The sequence below is a fragment of the Apteryx rowi genome, unplaced genomic scaffold, assembly GCF_003343035.1.
Source record: "Apteryx rowi isolate R43461 unplaced genomic scaffold, aptRow1 scaffold_54, whole genome shotgun sequence".
NCBI classification, from domain to species: Eukaryota; Metazoa; Chordata; class Aves; order Apterygiformes; family Apterygidae; genus Apteryx; species Apteryx rowi.
Window position 1 is genome coordinate 1,347,047 of NW_020450805.1, and position 19,261 is coordinate 1,366,307.

Consider the following 19,261-nt stretch of genomic DNA (forward strand, 5'->3'; position numbering starts at 1 on the left):
AACAAAACATTCATGATTTCCCTTTCCATACATCTGTGCAGATCAGTTGATACAAATATAATTTACTCTAGAAATAAAAAGTATATATTTTTTGTTTTTGCTACATGCAGTTCTGTGCTGGCATTGCATTTAAGTTGGTTAATCTTTCAAATAGTAAGATTTATGCAATTTGCACTCTAACTCCCAGTATGTCCATTGCCAGCAGTGGACTTCATGTTCAGAGAATCGAACTCACAGTGTCAACAATCTAAAATTAAACTTAAATACAAGAATTATAAATATTCAAAGAAATTAATGCATCATTTTCATATCATAATTGCCAGGTACTTAAAGGCCATGATCCAAACTCGCTGAAATCAATGACAGGTTTCCCACCGGCCTAGCTGGAATTTACCTGCAGTCCCCAGTGATTACAGATTCCCATTTTGATTCTGCAACTTTATCACAGCACGAAGAGTTAAAAGTGCATAGTATCACAGCTTCAGTGTGAGAAGTAAAGCCTCTAAGTCTTTCTGGGCCTCTTTATCCTGAAAGAGACAGACCATCATACATAAACTTAGGATAAATCCCTTGATTTGCCTAATACGTGCCTGTCCACATTTCTTCACTAACAACAGACATAACATACAACTGTAATAGCCACACAATGTACAAGACTGCATAGTAAGTTCATTTATCAGCGATCGCAAAAATAAAGTATGAAGTGAAAACAAGAGCCAGATGGCAGCCCTCCTTATACAGCTCTGTTAAAGCACTTAAAATGTTAGTCACAAATAGCATTCTAAGCAGAGCAGTAAGCCTTTCGGCTTAGGCCGTAACTTTTATTGGTGTACTTCGCATAAAGTTCTGCCTTGCCTTATATTTTACATAAGCTCGCAACCCATTTGTGTGCAGTTTTTCTATGGATGTTTCTGTGATGTTTCCTAATAATTTATTATCCAGTTAACAACAAAACATTGTGAAATGTAATTAATGACACAGATGAGACTGTGTTTTCAGTGCATACAGCCAGACCTACCTATAATATCCCACTATGGAAAGACTACATCCTTGGTATCTTCCATACTGGAGTACGTGGGCTCTGCCTACGCTACCGGGCTCACAGCAGAGTGGGGGAGCAAGAGGCAAGCAATCTGCTGTGGTCAGAGCCAATACTATACCATAACACCTAAGGGAGACAGGAAAGACTCCTTTTAGGCTGATGTGTAAGTGCACAGTTTGCACAGAGCTGTTCCTCAAAACAAAACCTAGCCCGTAGACCTCTTCCAGTGGTATCCAACGACATACATCTTAGCTATTCCATATAAACCATTAGGAAATGGGTATGTGTGTATGAGCATGTAACAGCAGTACAAAAATTCTACTTTTGTACTTATTTTTGTAATGTCTCCTGGATATAATCCACTCACTTTACTTGCTGCTGCAAAACTTCTAGCCTGCAAAATGGACCTTAGCTTAAAACAACATTTCTAAAAAGTCGGCACCTTGTACCTGCAGACTGGTAAGGATCCAAACAACCAGTACTTGCACGCACATGTACTTAATGGTACAAAGGCATATTCACATGACAAATTTTGTGCAAGTATTTCTATTGACAGAGATCAGTGTTTCTTTCCCAGATAAAATAACAGGCAATTCTTAAAGAAAATACTACAGACAGACAGTGAAGTAACCACTGAATTTCAGGATCACTTCATTATCTAATCAACCACAGAGCTGGAACAAAATGCAGGACATTTTAAAATACATTTTAGGAGTGAAGAAATTCCTGCTTCTCTTTATTTTGGTTAGTTGTCTATAATGTCATGGAGGAACAGAGTAGAATACTGAGATGAGAGAAACCATATGCCAGATACGTCAAACTACATTATACTATTGCTCTGCATTGAGGCATTAATACATTAGCTGGACACTTCTCTTGGAGTCACTGCCTTGCTCCCACTGGCAACAATAGGCTAAACTATCTGCCTAATCATTTATCAGAGGCCTTTAAAAGGCACACATTGTAAAGCTAGTAAGCTCTTGCCAAAACACTCTAACAGAAGGAAATGTCACACTGAATTCAGCACCCCTTAAATTCCATGTCACTGTGGGCTGCTTGGAGCACCAGCCCATGCCTTTCAATAAAAACTGGAAAACCCACAAACTTTGCATCAATATGTTGATTAATTCAGGGAAAATATGTTTTTTTTCTGTACCGACTGCTGTCTATGAAAATGATTTCTAAATTCCATTAAACATAAAAGTAACTGGCGAGATATTGTCCCATGCTATTAAGAAAATGAAAAAGGTTTTATCTGGTTCTATCTGGTCCTACTCTTTTCACACATTTCTGAGCCAAAAATAATAAAGATGCAGGTTTTGTCATACCTCAATGAACTGCGGTCAGCATTTTATGGGTTTTATGGGTTTTATGGGTTCACAGAATTCTTTACTCACTTTGCACAATATAGCTTTTTAAAAACATAAAAACATATCTCCAAACAGTTCTGTACAATTATCTTTTTCCTTAGAAGCAAACAATACTGGGCAATGAACTTTAGGGAGCTGCAAAGTCCCAAAACCACTGGGCAATCTTTCCTGAATCTTCCTCTGGGTTTAGGAAAAAGAATGAAACAAAAACATGATTGTTCTAAGAACTAGTTAAAGGAGAAACTGGAAACATCACGCAGAGTTTTCTACCTCTGGGTTGCCAGTTTTAAATAAGACTGTATCAATAAAGGCAGGAATTATTGTTGTGAATTATTGTGAATTTAATGGGCTGTGTTAATTGAGCTAGCAGCTTCCATTCAATAATAAAATGCAGCTGGCAAAAACATTTTAAAAAAATCAGTAAAAATTAAAAGAAAAGCTGAGAATGGTCTGGGAAGGGAACTATTACATCTCCCTCAGATAGTGTCCTTCCTGAGAGTTGTGTCATGCTAAGAGAGAAGCCCACAACATTGTTAACTGTGCCATTCTCCAGTCTGAAGGATGAAAACTTCATTACTGCCCAAACTTTGACTGTTAATGGGAACACAAAGCTGAGTCCTGTATCTGGACAATTCTTCCTCATTGATTTCTGGGTCTCTGGCTTTCTAGAAACAAACACTGCGGTTGGCTTTTTTTTTTTTTTTTTTAACAATTGGCAGGCTTTAATGTCCCTCTAGAGTGGGGCAGGGGGAGGATGATGTGCAAGTCAGATGAACAATGCAATACATTTGCCATAGTCCCAGTTGCTCACCCTGAGGCTGAGTTTAGCTCTCACTGAATACCCAACCATTTTCAACCTTGACTTTCTACTGTCAAGGCTTACATTTATTAAACACTTCTCATATCATGTTCAGAGTTGAATATGAGTTCAAAATGTTCTGCAAAGTGTCACACAAAGGGCATTCAGAATTACAGGGTCAGTGACTGTATTTCTCCCTCTTCCTATTTAGTTGCTTTTCTTTTTTATTTCATCATTCACAGGGGATATGCACAGGAAAGAAAGACCAGGGAGGCCAGGGACTGAACAAGGGAAGAGAGGGAGTTGAGAACAAGAGCAAGACGGAAGAGAGAGTTAGTGGGAAGAAGGGAATGCTGGCTTAACTGGATGCAGTCCACATTTTTACAGTTAATTTCTGCTAATAAATTTTATTTATACATACATACACACACAGAGGCATATAGTCATATAAATGTACATGTAAAAAATATATGGCAATTAAAACTGAGACAAAAAGATAATGATTTTACCTTCCATCTCAGTTAATTGCTTCCTTATGCATTAAACACACTCAACCCAGGCATCGCATATGTGTGCACTTGTTGACAAATTCCCAACTGTCAACAGAGAAYTGATACACCCCCATGACTGCAGCCAAAACGGCTACAGCCGCCAAGTATAACATACTTGTGTGCAGCCAGTGCCAAATTCCAAGCTGACATGCATCCTGTATGACGGCAGCGCAGGCAGCGGGGCTGCATGGTATATTCAGTGAGCTGCACTGCGAGGGTGGTCCAGGGCTGTGCTCTGCTGCTCAGGAACAGCAGCGAGGTGCTGAGAGCCAGCCCGGCTTTTGGGTACAGCTGTATCGCTCCTTCACCGCTACAGGAGAAACCCCGGACTATAACAGAAGAGGCACCCAGGCATGCACAAGGAGTAACAGCATTTGTAGACAATATAATTATAGAAAGCTATATGCTATCCATTCTCAATTTTGCGACAACTTTTCACACATGGTGTGATTGCAGTAGGCGTTAATTTACATTCAGTTGCATAATACTGTTTTTCCCCTCATTTCAGTAAACCATTGCAATCATCCACTTGCAACTTTCTGTATGACTGCTGCATGTCACAAGTTAGGGCTTTTTATATTCTTTCATATTTTCAGTATCTTCCTGTGAGGATGAAAGATGACTTCTCTAGGCCTTTAGGATCAAGGCAAACAAAGCTCTAAAATATGGAATTGACAATAATTCAACATGTTCTGATTATACTTCAAATAATGGGAAACATACCATTTCCTATCAAAACAACTGTGAATTGATACTTCAACTAGTTTTAGGATTGCTGTTGAAAAGTTACAAAATAACTGAATTCAATTTATAATGATTAATAGTTGTGTCAAATTTTTATATACCAGCAGATATTTTTCTAACCTAAAACACGGAGTCTCACGGACAATCTGGTTTCCTTTTATCATCGCACACGCTAGGGAGCTGTTGGTGTTGGAGGCATTCCCCCTTCCTCTGCAGATGCGGCTCCCACCGCTGCGGGAGCTACAGCCCCTCCTTCTGCCCGGTTGCCGCTGAACGGGCTTGTACAAGTTCATGCCCGGTTACAGCCTCTTCAGAAAGATGCCTGCTCAGGCTCACCTTCACCCTGCATATTGCCTCTGAGGTGATGTATCTCAAACTCCCGGAAGCTAGATTTCCCTCAGCTGCCCTTAAAAAAAAAAAACGAAACCAACTGCAAACCTCTTCATTCTGAAATGCACTGCCACCTCYGTGAATACCTCTCCTGCTTTCCCCCCATCCTCAGCATGCCAGAGGAGGAGATATGTCTTACCGCGCTGACAGCTATGCTGAAATTGTGCCACCTTTGACAGGATGTTACCAGAAATATTCTGTAATAAACTAGTCCATTTCATCATAAATATATTAAGCTCAGTATTTAACAGTATAGATTTTATTCATATGAATGAAATTACTATACCACCAAACAACCAAAATCTTCATCATTTTTTGAAAACTTTTTTTGGAGGGGAAAAAGAGTGAGCAAACAACGTAAGCAAACCTTTTGGCAAGAACTTCAAAAATATGCAGACTGTAAAGCAGTGTGATCAGTAAGAGAGAGAAAAATAGATTGTTTTCTGTGAAGAGCTAAATAACGTAAAGAATAGGAGCTCTCAAATTCTTTTAGCAGTTCTTTTACAAATGTCTCATTTTAGCAGCATTTTACAGTTTGAAAGCTGATCCCTTTAATATGAGTTTTTGGAAGGTCCATTCCCTAAGCTTCAAGAACTCATATTCTGTGTAAACAGAATCACTAACTAAAGCAAGAGTTATTAAGGATTTGGGTTTTTTTCGTAAGCAGCAAACAATCTTTTGACAAGCAGTATATTCAAAAGATACTTTCATCTAGGGTTGGTGATAGCTATTAGGAAATTCTTGTTGAACTTCACAAACAGTATTACTAGGAAAGCAATAGCCTAGAATTTAAAAAGGAGTACCAATCTGAATAATTTCATTATTTTGTAATTGAAACATTATGGATTTTTGTTTGGCATTTTGAGAACAAATGTACATCAAATCTAAAGGAAAGAATATCCTCTGAAAACAATAACATTTTGTTTTGAGTAGCATCTGTAATTGATACATTTTTGAATAGGGGAAAAAAGGGAAGATGCAGGGAAAAGAAAATGTTCTGTTTGATGAGAAAACAAAAACATTTTTGTATAAGGTTAACTCAAATTATCCATATAGTTTTGATGGGTAGTTTCTTCACAAACAAGTTATAATTTGTTCCSCTTCACTTTAAAAACAAAATTACATTACTTTTCCTCCTCTCAAAATCTTACTTCAAAACACAGATTACCACATCAGCTTCAAATGAGATCTACTGGAAATATCACAGCAAGGTCTGCTACATAAGACCAGCCTTTAGATTGGAGAAGACATATCTTGGAAGATCTCCTTTGTAAAGTTAGAGATATCTAAATGGCCTGTTTTGACAAAAGCAACTGACAGGTGCTGAGTTTTATATTCTGCCCCCTCTTCCATCCCTTTTTAACTCCCACCCTTTTCCTTACACACAATATTCAAAAAGTAAATCAGTGACTTGGAATGTCAATTACGGTGAGGTAAGAAAATATAAGAAACTCTTACGGGCATGATTTCTCCTCAGCAGCTGCATTCTTGTTCAAACATCATGCCATTACTCTTGTCTAATATTACATATACCTCTGTGTTCTCATGGGGTTTTCTAGCCTTTCAAGTGTCACTGAGTTTGATGGCAGAGTCCTTACCAAGCGTATGCTTCCTGCCATGCTATGGCCATAAGAAGTAAAAGTCAAAATTCTCAATTTCTGTAAGATCTGTAATATTGCTCTCTCATTAATTTTAACTCTGAATTGCCTTCATTTTTAATTACTGGGGAGGAGGGAGTGTTTTGTTAAGTCAAGAATTTTTTTTTACCACTAATAATTTTGTAAAATACATTCTCAGCTTAAGTGAGGTTTTCATCTGCATTCTAAATAAGACTTTTCTGTAACTCTCAGTGCAAATAAATTTGCTTTGCTTTCTTCCTGCTTTACTGTCTTCAGCTCTTCCAAGACTACATTTTTTGTAAAATAACTGCTGCTTTTCAGATTCATTTTCAAGCAATGTCATAGAGACAAGAACCTTGAGGTTGYATGCAAGATCAATGCTCATGTTTTCACATTTAAATTATATTTTTCTCCCCAAGTTCAAAAAAGTCATTTTTTCCATCACAGTAGTCCACCACATCTGGTTTTGACAGCCCTTTATGTAGTCACACTCATCAAGCCTCTGAGTGCATTACAAAGTAATGAGTAAAGAGTCTCAGAAAGGGTATTGCAATGACTATTAGTTAAACAGAGCAGCTATTATGCACTTGACAATAACTCACATGCAGCCCTGAACATTAGGATCTCTTTTTTTGAAGGGGTGAATGTTTCCCAGGACCCTGAGGTTATCCACCTGGACAGCAACCAGAGAAAAGCGGGACAATTTAACGTCCCATGAACCTCTAGCCGTTTAGCACCACTCTACAATATGAGAATATTTACGGCCAAGGAAAGACTGTATGATTCATCAGAGGTTTCTGTTTAGAGTAGAGAGGATGAAGAGAAAGGTCTCTAATATAGTACTATAACATTGGTTTTGTTCTCCAGGTCTAATTTGCATCAAATGTCCTGTACTCGCTCTTAAAAGAAAAAAAATGTGCATACTGCTTAGTTAAGAAGGTGCCAAATTGACTATTTCAAAAAACTGATACTAGGATTTATAGGAATCTTTCTTAATAAATTGTTTCTCTCTTGATAATTTCTTTGGTATTCTGTTTTAGGTTTATCATGGGTTGAAACTGGCCATCAGATTTTTTTTCTTTAATAAGAATTAACTCTGTTTGGAAGCCCCTCTCCCCTTTGAATTAAAAACATATTCTGTAAGTGGTAGAACAGACGCACAAAAGGGGTAACTGGATGTGATACAACATTCAAGACAAGAATCATCTCACTTTATTTGAAATGTTACATGAAATGAATCCTAGACAAGTGTCAGAGAAGTGCCTTGACTTAGACCAGCTGAGAATTTGGCCTGAGGATTAAAATGAGCTATGGGTTATTTTACTGATGCCAAGTACCTCTGGTTCCCACCAAAGTCAATGGAAACTGGATGCTCAGAAACACTAAAAAATTAAACCATTATCTACTATTATTTTTCATATTTGTGCTGCAGGGTGATTTGTATCATGAAATGCTATACGTTTTCTCAATGTGGCACCTTTCCAGCGTTCAGTCTACTGCTGATTTTATGCCTTTATGCATATATATGTTTCTCAGTAGAAGCCAGCATTTAAAAACAATAAAGGAATTCCCCTGCCTGAAGAAAGAGAGGTTTTAAAAATCACATGAGAAACTGTGATTACTCTCAGATTTCTAGCATGACTGTGACAACATACTACRCTGCTGACAACCTTGAGATTCTGTGCTGTGGCAAACTAAAGAGATCCTCAGACTGCTGTTGAACTGCATTTTCTATTTCAGTCCGTGAACTCCATCTTCTATAGGGCTGTAGTCAAGTCAGGCATTTTACCAGCATCTGTTTCTGTTGTCTCCCCAAAGTCTCTTCAATCTTATTACAGCCTCTTCCCTCCCTTAAATTAACCCAGCTAAAAGTTATTYCTACATCCAATTCCAAATCCTAAACAACTGCAGTTCCAACATGTCTTCCCAAAAATCAGTAATGGTCTTTCTCTAACACAATAATCAATGCAACCACTATATTCTAATTCAGGTGGGATTGGAGTTAACTGCTAGCATCAGCAGAGTTCATGCTCCAGATATCCATTTAATATTAATGTGCTTGCTTTATCTTGTGCTGATTTTTTTTTTTTTTGAATTACACACTGTTGCCCCAACAACATATTTTCCTGGAGCTTTTTCTAAATTTATCTCAAAACACGTCACATGTAAACAAGCCAAATCAGACAAATCTGTGATATATATAAAATTAGTCACAGCAGAAGAGGACAAATCATCTTGTCCTCTTCAGATGCACAAAAGACTTTTGAGACCTGCTTGCTGCTCTTTTTCAGTTCACATACCAGTATAAATCTTAATCCCATCACCACTCTGCTTGCCACAATACACATATGCACCCTTCAGATTGCTCCTGAATTCCTTTCCTTATCTCAGCAACCCCCTGCCTTTTCAGGTCTGTTGGCATATCAGAAATGAAACAGGGCTTTCCTGTTTCCAGGAACAAAATACCCCCAGATGGGCTCCAGCTCATGTTTAGAGTTTGGAGGCAGGATTTGTCTCCCATTAACGTAGCAGCCTGAGAGTTAAGTATCTAAGGTCTTCACATGTCATCTCTGTCTACCATCAGTGGACAGAGAGAGGCAGGATGAGGCACCTGGAGGTATCTATCTTTTTCCGCTGAGTGGAGCCTCAACAACTACCTTTGACTGGTCACCAAACTTTTGGCCAGCTAATCTTAGCAGAGATGAATCCCAACCTATGCTATCTCTGTATTTTTTGAGGAGTCTTTATGACTATGTTGAACAACTTCCAGTTTACTATACACAAGCAGCCTTATGCCCACCAGAAGTTTCTGTGATATATGTGTTTGCAATTTTATTGGGTAGCATTTTTAATTACACATCTTACTTTTTGACTTCAGAGTTCATTGCAATATTACCTGGCCTATAACAGGAAAAACAAAAAAATTCATCAGCATAATCGGTCCAGACATACACAGAACTGGCTGAGCTCAAGCAGTTCAGTTGCATATTCTTTCCCTTAAACCACTGGTCCTACTTTTTTTGCAAAGAAATATGGTACAAAATTACTGCTAATTGATAGCAGTCTTTCATATGTTTTGTAAAAATGGGCAAACTGAAGGTACWTTTCAGCAGTAAGTAAAGAATAAAGTAGAGTGAAAAGATTATTAAGTCATATCTGCATCGACACACATTTAAAGAAACAATAAAATTAAGCAATGATTGCTTAATTTATGGTTGGTACATACTCTAACTTGGGCTGAAAATAGAGGCCACCCAGGAGCAGCTGCTGGTGAGGCATGCAGTGGTCTTTCTTCTGAGCAGGAACATTTRACATAAACATGTTAGTGCTCCATACACTGCACTTATTGTCAATCAAATTACGGAGCTATTTAATGGTCTTTTTCCTTAACTTCAAAGAATTAAACGGGATAGGGCCAATTCCTCTCTGGAATCACCTCTCTCTCTCCCCCTACCACATCTGCTATGCTCAAAGGGGGTCCCTTAGGCTGACAAAGCTCAGGTTTGAACTTGTGATGCTCTAGGATGGTAAGACGTTTTCAGTCATAGGTTGTTAATTATGGAACTTGCTTCTACATGAGATCAGACAGCAAGAGTGAGTCTTCTTGCCATGACTTGGGTTACATTTGAGAAGTTAAACCACTTAAAATTTCTCAAATATCTGTAGAAATTTCACATCAATGCACAAAAATGCTCTAAAGGATCTAAAAAAATAATTTAATAATCTGTAAGAATAAACTAACTTCCAGCAGATGGAACTGGAAGAACTGTGCCTCTGACTAGACTGTGGCTGAAGACAATGATGAGCTTGAACAATTCATCCAGTTCTGCTATAGCTAACAACCCACAGTGCCCAGGAGGCCTTGACAACAATCACAAAACATAAGCTTTTAGGTGAACTAGTAATTATGGGACTACAATTCAGAATACTTTCAGCTGAGAAAGAGTAGGTGTGAGGGAAAAATTTCAGCACAGCTAGAGTGACACACTCAACTGCTTGTGCTTAAGATAGTTTAATGAAATGGGTTGAATTACAAAGAGCTTAATCCACAAGGCAAATCTCTGACAGCCTTTCACACAGACAAGTCTCTGACAGTTTCCCAAAGAGTTTTTTACAGCTGTTGATACAGACAACTGCAATGAGACAGCCTACAGTGGAGAAAAAAAGAAGGTTCTGTGTTCAGAGGAAAAAGTGAAACATTATGCCACTATTGACACTGTAATAATGGGTACTAAAAACAGGACAGCAATCACAAGAGAACAAGTTATCATTCTCAATACCCACCTCATTAGTAACTGAGAGAACTGACAGTGCGGAATCACAGCACTTCAGTGCATTGTTTTTCTGGCCAAGATCTTTATAGCACTGAGAAGAAAAAACACATTTTATTTCTAACCAGACCACTGTAAGAATACCAGAGTCTACAAATCATTATTTTCTAAAGAAGTTGATTACCTTTGCCAAATACACATAATTTGACTTGGAATATCCTGGACACATTTCTTCTGCCTAAATAATAAAAAACAGGAAACAAAATAGACATAAAAATTATGTGATGAGACTTATGTGGTTAGCATAACATTTTTAGTAATGCACTAAGCTTCCTCAAACATCAGACTGAATCATCCCTACTGTGTGCACCACAATCCATTTAGCGTTAAAAAAAAGGAAAAAAAAGAAAAAAAGAGAAAAGAACAGAAAACTCCAAACCAGGCACATGAGATGTTGATATTGAACACAAAAATGTTCTAACTCCTCAGTCTTCTCTATCTCTAAATGCTTTGTAAAGACAATGGATCATTCTAAACAGAAAACAAAATGTATTCACTCATACAGTGAGTTGGAAGACACTAATTTTTCTGCATTATTAGTAGTTATTTCCCCATCAAAGAAATAAACAAGCAACCAATCGTTACTCACTTTTGGTGATGGTTAAAAATTATATTCATTAACCTTATAACTATTTTTCTTTCACAGACCCTTATCTTCTATCTCTGGGTTCACCTTTCCCTTCACATCATCATCTTCTGAAAAGCTCAAATAATTCAAAAAGTTCAGGACTATCTTCCTTTTAAAACACACCAAGGACATAGAACCTCAAATGATGAGTAAAAACATTACCAGTTATCTACTAACCAAGAGGCAGCTTTAATCAACAAATGGCTTTTGGGAGTGAAAAATCACATCAGCAAAATTTACAGAAGCTACAACTCTTGGACCAGAACAGTGCTACTTTCACTAGAATTGTGTATTATCAAACAATTGAAAAGGATGCCCAAACAACTGTCTTTAAGAAGATAATTTAAATTTTGTTGCAGAAGATGACTTAAAACTACAGTTACTTTGCAGCACTGAGGTCTGTAAGCCCACCACAAAATGCCCCGAAGCTAAGGTGAGTATTTCAAATGATTTCCACTAGCTTGGGATCATGACCTTAAAGAAAAAAATCTCTTACACAGGGAAGGTTGTAATATACTGTGTTGTCCAAAATTCAAGAGATTATTCCACTTTTAAATAGACTAGGAACATAGAAAATAAACACTTCTGATATTGCCAAAAATATGCTTTTGTACAATTCTTTTGAGCAACTGTCTGAAGGTAACTGTAATGATGAAAGTTTACACTTTGAATTTAGTCAAGTTAAAAAACTTTTATTTTTCAGTGCCAGAAGTAGAAATGATTCACATAAAAGATACTGAAAGACAGTTTTATTTTATACACATGGTGGTTTTTTTGTAACTGTGCATTCAAGTAGAATGGCCAGAACCTATGTGACAGAGCTTTCTTTTCTACTTCACTGTAAAGGTCATTTCTTAGCATCCACCTCACCTCCACAAAAAAAAGAAAAGCTTCTACTGAAATTCAAATAAAAGAGCTTCAAATCAGAAGTTTTCCTTGCCTGTGTTAAATCCCTTGCAAAAATGGGCAAAGTCATTGCAAAGTTACTACTGTGGTCAATCTGTTTCAGTGGTATGTATAACTACATCTATTATCTATCTCACATTAAATCCAATAACTATTAATGTGGCAAGTCATTAAAGACTTCTGTAAAACAAAATTAAGAGAAGAAAGGTATTAGCCACTTGTCTCCAAACTAATTTTAAAATAGAAAAGAAAAAATTATTTTATTAGAGAGCTCTGTGGTATTTAGGAGAGTCCTGGATTTATAGCTACTGAACATAATCTGTTGAGCAGAAATCTTGAAAACAGTCACATAGATCAGCTGGTAAATAGCCACACAGGAAAACCCTTGGCTAGGACCTACCTTAAGGAAATTCTGTAACGCTTCTTCTACTGTTGAAGTTGGTGGAGTCCCAAAAAGAGCAGCAGCTACTTTCTTTTCAATCCAAGACAACTGAGCTACCTACAATATAAATGGGAGGAAAAAAAGAGAAGTCTTTTAGGATAGTTTCTCAGATTTGGTGTAAAATATTGTCCTGTGCTGCTGTRCTACCTATACAACTTATTTTGCAAAAGAATGCACAAAGGAATGTTTAATGTTGTCGACTGGCCAGCTTAAAGCACAGCCTTTTGGATTTTAGAGTCCATTGACAGGGAAAAGTACATAGGCAGAAATACACTATAAAAAACTAACATCATTGACAGATTATCCCAATCTACAAAGTTTAAAGTACATTTAAAGCATCATAAGACCGTACCATTTTTAAAAAACTAAGGCTAGAAATAGTGCTTTAATCTTTTAAGGTTTTCAAGTGACAGATAGCACAGTGTGGTAGTCCATCTACTGAATGCTTTTCAGCATTATGAAAAGCTGTTGCTACAGTCAAAATGTGCTCTTGGCCCTTGTAAAACAAGTTCATTTATTATACAGAAGCTGGTCGCAACAACTGTTAAGAAGCAGGCTTCATTTTTCCCTCTCCAATCCTGACAAATAACACATGCCAAAAAGCTCTTCTCTTCTCAGGAAGACAGGCTGCTATAAAAGGACTTTACGGAACTGTCATATTGCCACACAACATATATGACTTCTTCCCTTACATACAGTGACACATGACAGAAACTGCACTGGTTACTGCCACAGGGTATTTGGTTGCAGCCCCTAACACAGTGAAACACACCTCACGCCTCTACTGAAGGAAGGAGCCGTTCAGAAATGCAACATGAGCCTGAAGCCCGTTCATACGGAAAACGGGTGAARGAACCCTCCTCCTCCAGATACTCCTCCGGAATAGCTACCACATCTGCAAACAAAGGGCAGGTCTTTATGCCTTCACAGAAGTGTTTGAACCACAGCACTGATGGCTCCTGTCACAGAGTAGAAGAGAGTTAAGCAAGGTTCTGTGCTTTCCTCATGATTTCTGGCCTGATCTATGCAGAGCAACGCAGAGAAGGGATGCACACAGGCAAAGTAAGAAAGCTGCTCATCCAAACCAGGAGATGAAGAGAGACGTGAGCCCCTTACAGCCATCTGTTTTAGAGGGAGCTCTGATTCAGTAATGGAGTTAAGCCTGAAACTCAAGTCTGTCCCTCTGCTGTAAAAATTTAAATGGTTTTGGATAGCTTCTGATTATTCCCGCCTCATTCCCTGGCTTCCCAATCTCTTCAGGGCTGTTGCCACCTTCCCTGCCCTCTCCTGCTGAATCCAGCAATTATCCAGCAGGTTACAGTTAATTATGCTAAAATACGCGAATCCATCCACACTATAACATATGCTACCTACAGCCATGAACCAGAACGTTTCTCTTTTAAGTGGACATCAAGCTCTCCCTATTTCTTGTTGCAAACTGCCTTAAAAATACCATTGCAAAGAGAGCAAATACAGGCCAGCATGCAATGGAAAAATGCACAGAACCATGTTTTCTCATTTGGCATCAACAAACTAGCTAAGTAAGAGCAACACTGCTTGGAGACAGAAGGCATCCTGGCCAAGCCTTGCTGGTTGTCTGGCAGGGTCCAACGCCTTGTTTGTTAAACGTCATCAGTAAGTCTTTCACTCAAAACCACTAAAAATAATATTCCAGAGATAAACAATATTAAGAAACCAAAGCTTTTTTTCATCATCTCTCTCAGATCCCTCGCTCTTGAAGCCTCTTTTAATGCAACAAAGCATTTTTAGGAAAGCTCTCTTTACCAATCTCACAGTTCTCACTCATTAAAACAAAATGATGCTTCCCCTCTTTGCACTGAAGTGCTTTTACACTGCGTTACAATCTGCAGCTCAGAGGTTAAAACTTCAAGTTGTAGGTAGATACTTTTTAAAATATATATACATACACACACACACACATATATATATGTATATATGTAATTCCCCCCACACTTCCCTAGCTACTCTCTAGTTTTCCAGGACAGATTCTGTGAGAGGTATTAGATTCATTTTTCTTTTTACAAAAATATTGTTTTCTTCAGGCCGGTCTACTGCTATAGTGTTCCTTACTCTTTTGGAAGAGGAAGGGGTTTTCTGTATCTCCAAGTTCATCTCATCAAGATAGAGTGAGCTTACAGGGGAAGGAAGAAATGAAAAAAAGTGAAGGGAGTGTATCTTACACTGTTCTCTGAGACACCACCTGACACTACATATACACTGCATAGATACAATTCCCACGTACACAGAGCAAACTTGCAGTTTTTCTATGTAGAGTTATAATTAGCTATTTAAAATAAAAGTTCTTCCTGGCAGTTGTTTTATTGTCTTACAAGATTTAATCAGAATTATTTTACTGAGGTTTTAGTTCTTATTTCATCTGCCTTGGGTGCTGCTTTGCACTATACGTACTTAGCTATTTCTATATTACAAAAGCCACCAACCTAAAGCAACATTTAAAAGCAAAATGCAGCTATAGTGAGTTTTCATTAATGTGCACTGGAATCAATATTACACTTTATGGGTAATACACAGGTAGTCAGATAATTCTGTAATGCTTTACATACTCAGACTTACATGCCAACGGCCTGATGAATTCATTGCAGCAAACTCTAGCCATTTACAAATGAAGTGCCTAGTTTACACTGATTTTCTGGGTTCCTTGGATAGTCAGTAGAGAGATAGGAGCTCTTCCATCAGGCAATTCCTCTCGCTTCATCTACTTTAGCCTGGGCTGAACTATCCTCTCTTTCTCTTTCTTTCTTTTGACTACAAAAGGAGTGCTGTCAGTTAGCTCAGATCTGACATGTATCTTGTGGATGGCTAAAGACAGGTGAGATAAATCCCATCCCAACAGCTTAACCATCCCCTACCAGAGTCAGTCTGCCTCCCTCATATGACTGAGCGGGGACAAAGGGAGAAGAGCTGCTTTGTAACATAAAATTGTGTCCTGAAGCAATAATGATGTACAGGAAATGATATCCTTTCCCTGAACGCATACAAGCAGAGTCTTTAATTTGAAATCAATTTTTGACAGTAAATTTTTATACCAACTTTATTAAGTGTTCTCTGTGTGTGAGCAAGCACATGCAACAAAAACCCCAGTGCAGAAAGCTCTAGTATAGTGAAATTTTAATTTCTGCAGTTATTCCAAATAGTGCAAAACATATCTGGATGCCCATACAAAACAAAGCACAGAGACTGGATGGAGTGAGATTGTAACTATCATCAGCTTCAACATGACCGCTATTTCACTTAACGTGCATGTCTCAGGACTGGTATAGGAGAGCAGAAAGTAAAAAGCAAAATAACTAATGCAGCAGGTAATAACTACCACAACAAAAAAAAAAAACGTTAAAGAAAGAACAAGATTGTCCCCTGCTCTACAGATGACTTTCCAATCTTTAGCATGTTTTGGTTTTCAAGATCTCCCAAGCCCTGACCTCTGTCTCCCCAGCAATCTGAAAATTCACAAGGACACTGCAATGAACGCTGGAACATTGCTCCCCAGCTGCTGTATGTGAGGACAGCTAGTCCTGCTCGCTTGAGAAGAGTGGCTAAGAAAAAAGAAAACATCAGTATACTCCTGAACTTCCCTAGGGCTGGAGGGGAGTAGGTCACCAACACAGCCTGGCCACTGGCAAGCAGGGGATACCACTCTTCAATATCCAGAGCTAACAGGGACAGGCGTCTCTTAAGATTTCTCCTAGAGATCTGTCAAAAAAGCAAGCTTTCAGCAGCTTATTCTACCCAAAACTGTATTAATACCAGAAATGGAAGAAAAACATCCACAGGACTAAATTGCAGCTGACCATGAAGTCAGTGCCTGGCACGCTCCTATCAGACCTCTCCTTCCACTGAAGACTAAGGCAGAAAATGTGGTTCTCCCCTATATATTTTGTGTCTAAATTGAAAGTGGGAAAAAGGTTTCCCTAACATCCCTTTCTCCTCCGTAGATTAGTGGCAGCAAAACTCAGATAAAAACTAAAACATCCACTGCTTGGAGTCTGTTTTTGTCTTCTGTTTGGTTTTGATGAGAAGCAAACCCTGTCCATTCATAGCCTTTGTCAGACTTCAGGAAGTTGGTGCCAAGGAAACTAGCCCATTCGGTCTGAAAATTCAGCCAAGACTGACCTGCCTCCCTAAAGGATTTCCTTTGCCAGTGCTTCTTTGGTAATAGTTCGCTGAAGACACATAACACAATTGTCTTCCATAAAGGAAAATCATCCCATTGATTCAGCTTCAGTAAAATATTAATGCAACCTATGTAAGTATCTTCTGAAAGTGTTTTCTTTTTTATTACAATACATTAATGTGAATTGTATTAAATAACTTTACAATGCTTTGACTTCTGGAAGAGATTAAATAACTGGACAGCAGCTTTAAAATACTGGCTTCCAACACAAACACTCTCGTCTCTTGCCATCTGAGGAACCGCTACAGTCTGCACAGGCATTTAGCCATTTATCCAACTTGAATTCCCTGGGCTGTTCCCCTTTCAGTAACGGGAGCAGACTTGCAGAGCACACAGACAAAGGAACTGGGACAATCTGTTCCCTGATGTAACCCAAACCCATTATATTGGGATACACCTGGGATGAATCCAACACATGGCATGTAACCTGCAAAAGTAAATTCCAAGAGATCTCATTTTTAACACCACACCAGCATTTACCAGAGGCTCTAATCCAGTTTCACAAGTATATGCCAGCTACTCTGCGCCGGTACTGTAACGGCAGGTAGCCATAAATCTTAACGAGATACATACTCAGTTTTAAAAGCTACTCTAAACATTAAAGCACTAAAAAAAAAAAAAATAAGTATTAAGAATTACCAGATATTTGCTTACAGAATTTTAAAGAAAGCTCTAATTCTTACATACAATTCACCACAGATCAATTCACTTCCAACAAACATTTCCTGATGATTTGAAGAGCAAAGCAGTTTTCACTGTCTATTCACAAAAATGAAGAAGCTGAAACTTAAAAGTCTCCAAACAACACTGTATTTATTTTAAATCACATGCATCAACATAAGCATATATTAAACACACRAAACCTTCCCTAAAAGACATGTACTTGGCAAAGTCTGCTTTTTGTCATTGAAGGTTGAGGGGGAAAAAAAAAAGATTCATCTACTATCATTTAAGAAATTTTAAATGAAAACTCTTTTGCTCCAGTTGTTTTTCCTTGCAACTGCTAACATATCTTCTTACATACTAATCACAATTTTAATTTGCTGACTAAATATTTTAAAGTACCTTAATCACAATTATATGGTATTCATCTTTTCCTCAACACTAAAGCTACCCTGGAAAACATTAACACTATTTAGCAGTACATATCAGCTCTGGAAAAAGGAATATTAAGATGACATTTAGTAGGGTTCTATGGTTATTCATTTCTAACAGTGTTCAATTACGTTTGGTAAATGCATAAATTATTTTTTCTTTCCTCATCACCTCTGCAAAACAAAAAACATGCTCTACACTGGAGCTTTATGTGGGTTCTTCTATACACAGCAGGTCTTACAGGAAAATTTTGCCCATCATGACATCTATGAAGTGATCTACGAAAAATTCTGCCTATCTGATTTTGTTACCAGAAGTAATTCTCTGACAAAGCTGAGATGATATGTGAGTCAGAAAAGAATCTAGCTCTGTCTTACAGCTCTACCGGCTTTCTAATAAGAGAAATCAAAAATATCAGAAATCGATTTTTAGACAAGGAGGCATCTGAGTGTCACTGGTCATGCATCAGAGGCGAACCCCTCCATGCTGCAAAGTGGTGGGAAGGTCACCAGGGGCTCTGCTGGAAGGCACCAGTGGGGATCTGGCCCGGGAAGAACAACTGCTGTGTCAGAAACTTGGCTCTCTGTTATTGCTGCTTTTCACAGCAGGAAAAACTGTAAGTAGTTTTATACCGAGGAAGGTGAGAAGTGGCAGTCAGAGACAAATTCTGGCAAAATTCTACCAAATTGCTTGAGCAGTATAGCACACAGTCTCTGGGTATAGATTTCAGCCTTCAATAAATCTTCACTGTTTGCCTCCACTGTATGTTTATGCTCAAATGACTGTTCAAACGATTTTCATTCAAAAAATAAACTGGATTCCAGAGTAATAATACTAGAAGCATCCCATTTTACAGCTTCTTATGCTATACCTAACTTTCAGTTAGTCAGCCAGAAAAACAGTGCTAGAAAATAGCAGTAAGATCCCCCAACACTAAATGGGGAATAAATGGGAAATGTTTGACTAGAACAGGAAGATTCAAGTACATCACATTTCCCAAAAGTGTTATCAAAATCTAGAAAGTATCAAAACACTAGTTACCTTTTCTAATTATGCTGCTTCAGTAAGAGAATATGTGACTAAAAATGTCCCTAGAAGAAACACTTATAAAAGAGCAAATGTTGAGGCTCA

At 38.0% G+C, this 19,261-nt stretch overlaps 1 protein-coding gene across 1 annotated transcript in view; it reads right to left on the minus strand.

The window, feature by feature from the left end:
* Positions 1–414: 414 nt before the first annotated feature.
* RMDN2 (regulator of microtubule dynamics 2) overlaps positions 415–19,261 on the minus strand; it is a 47,916-nt gene continuing 29,069 nt past the window's right edge. Inside the window, exons 7-10 of the mRNA XM_026081247.1 lie at positions 12,781–12,879; positions 10,971–11,024; positions 10,800–10,880; positions 415–527 (exon numbers count right to left, since the gene is read on the minus strand). Coding sequence (XP_025937032.1) covers positions 474–527; positions 10,800–10,880; positions 10,971–11,024; positions 12,781–12,879 — 288 coding nt within the window. The 3' untranslated portion in view covers positions 415–473. The remainder of the gene's footprint in view (positions 528–10,799; positions 10,881–10,970; positions 11,025–12,780; positions 12,880–19,261) is intronic.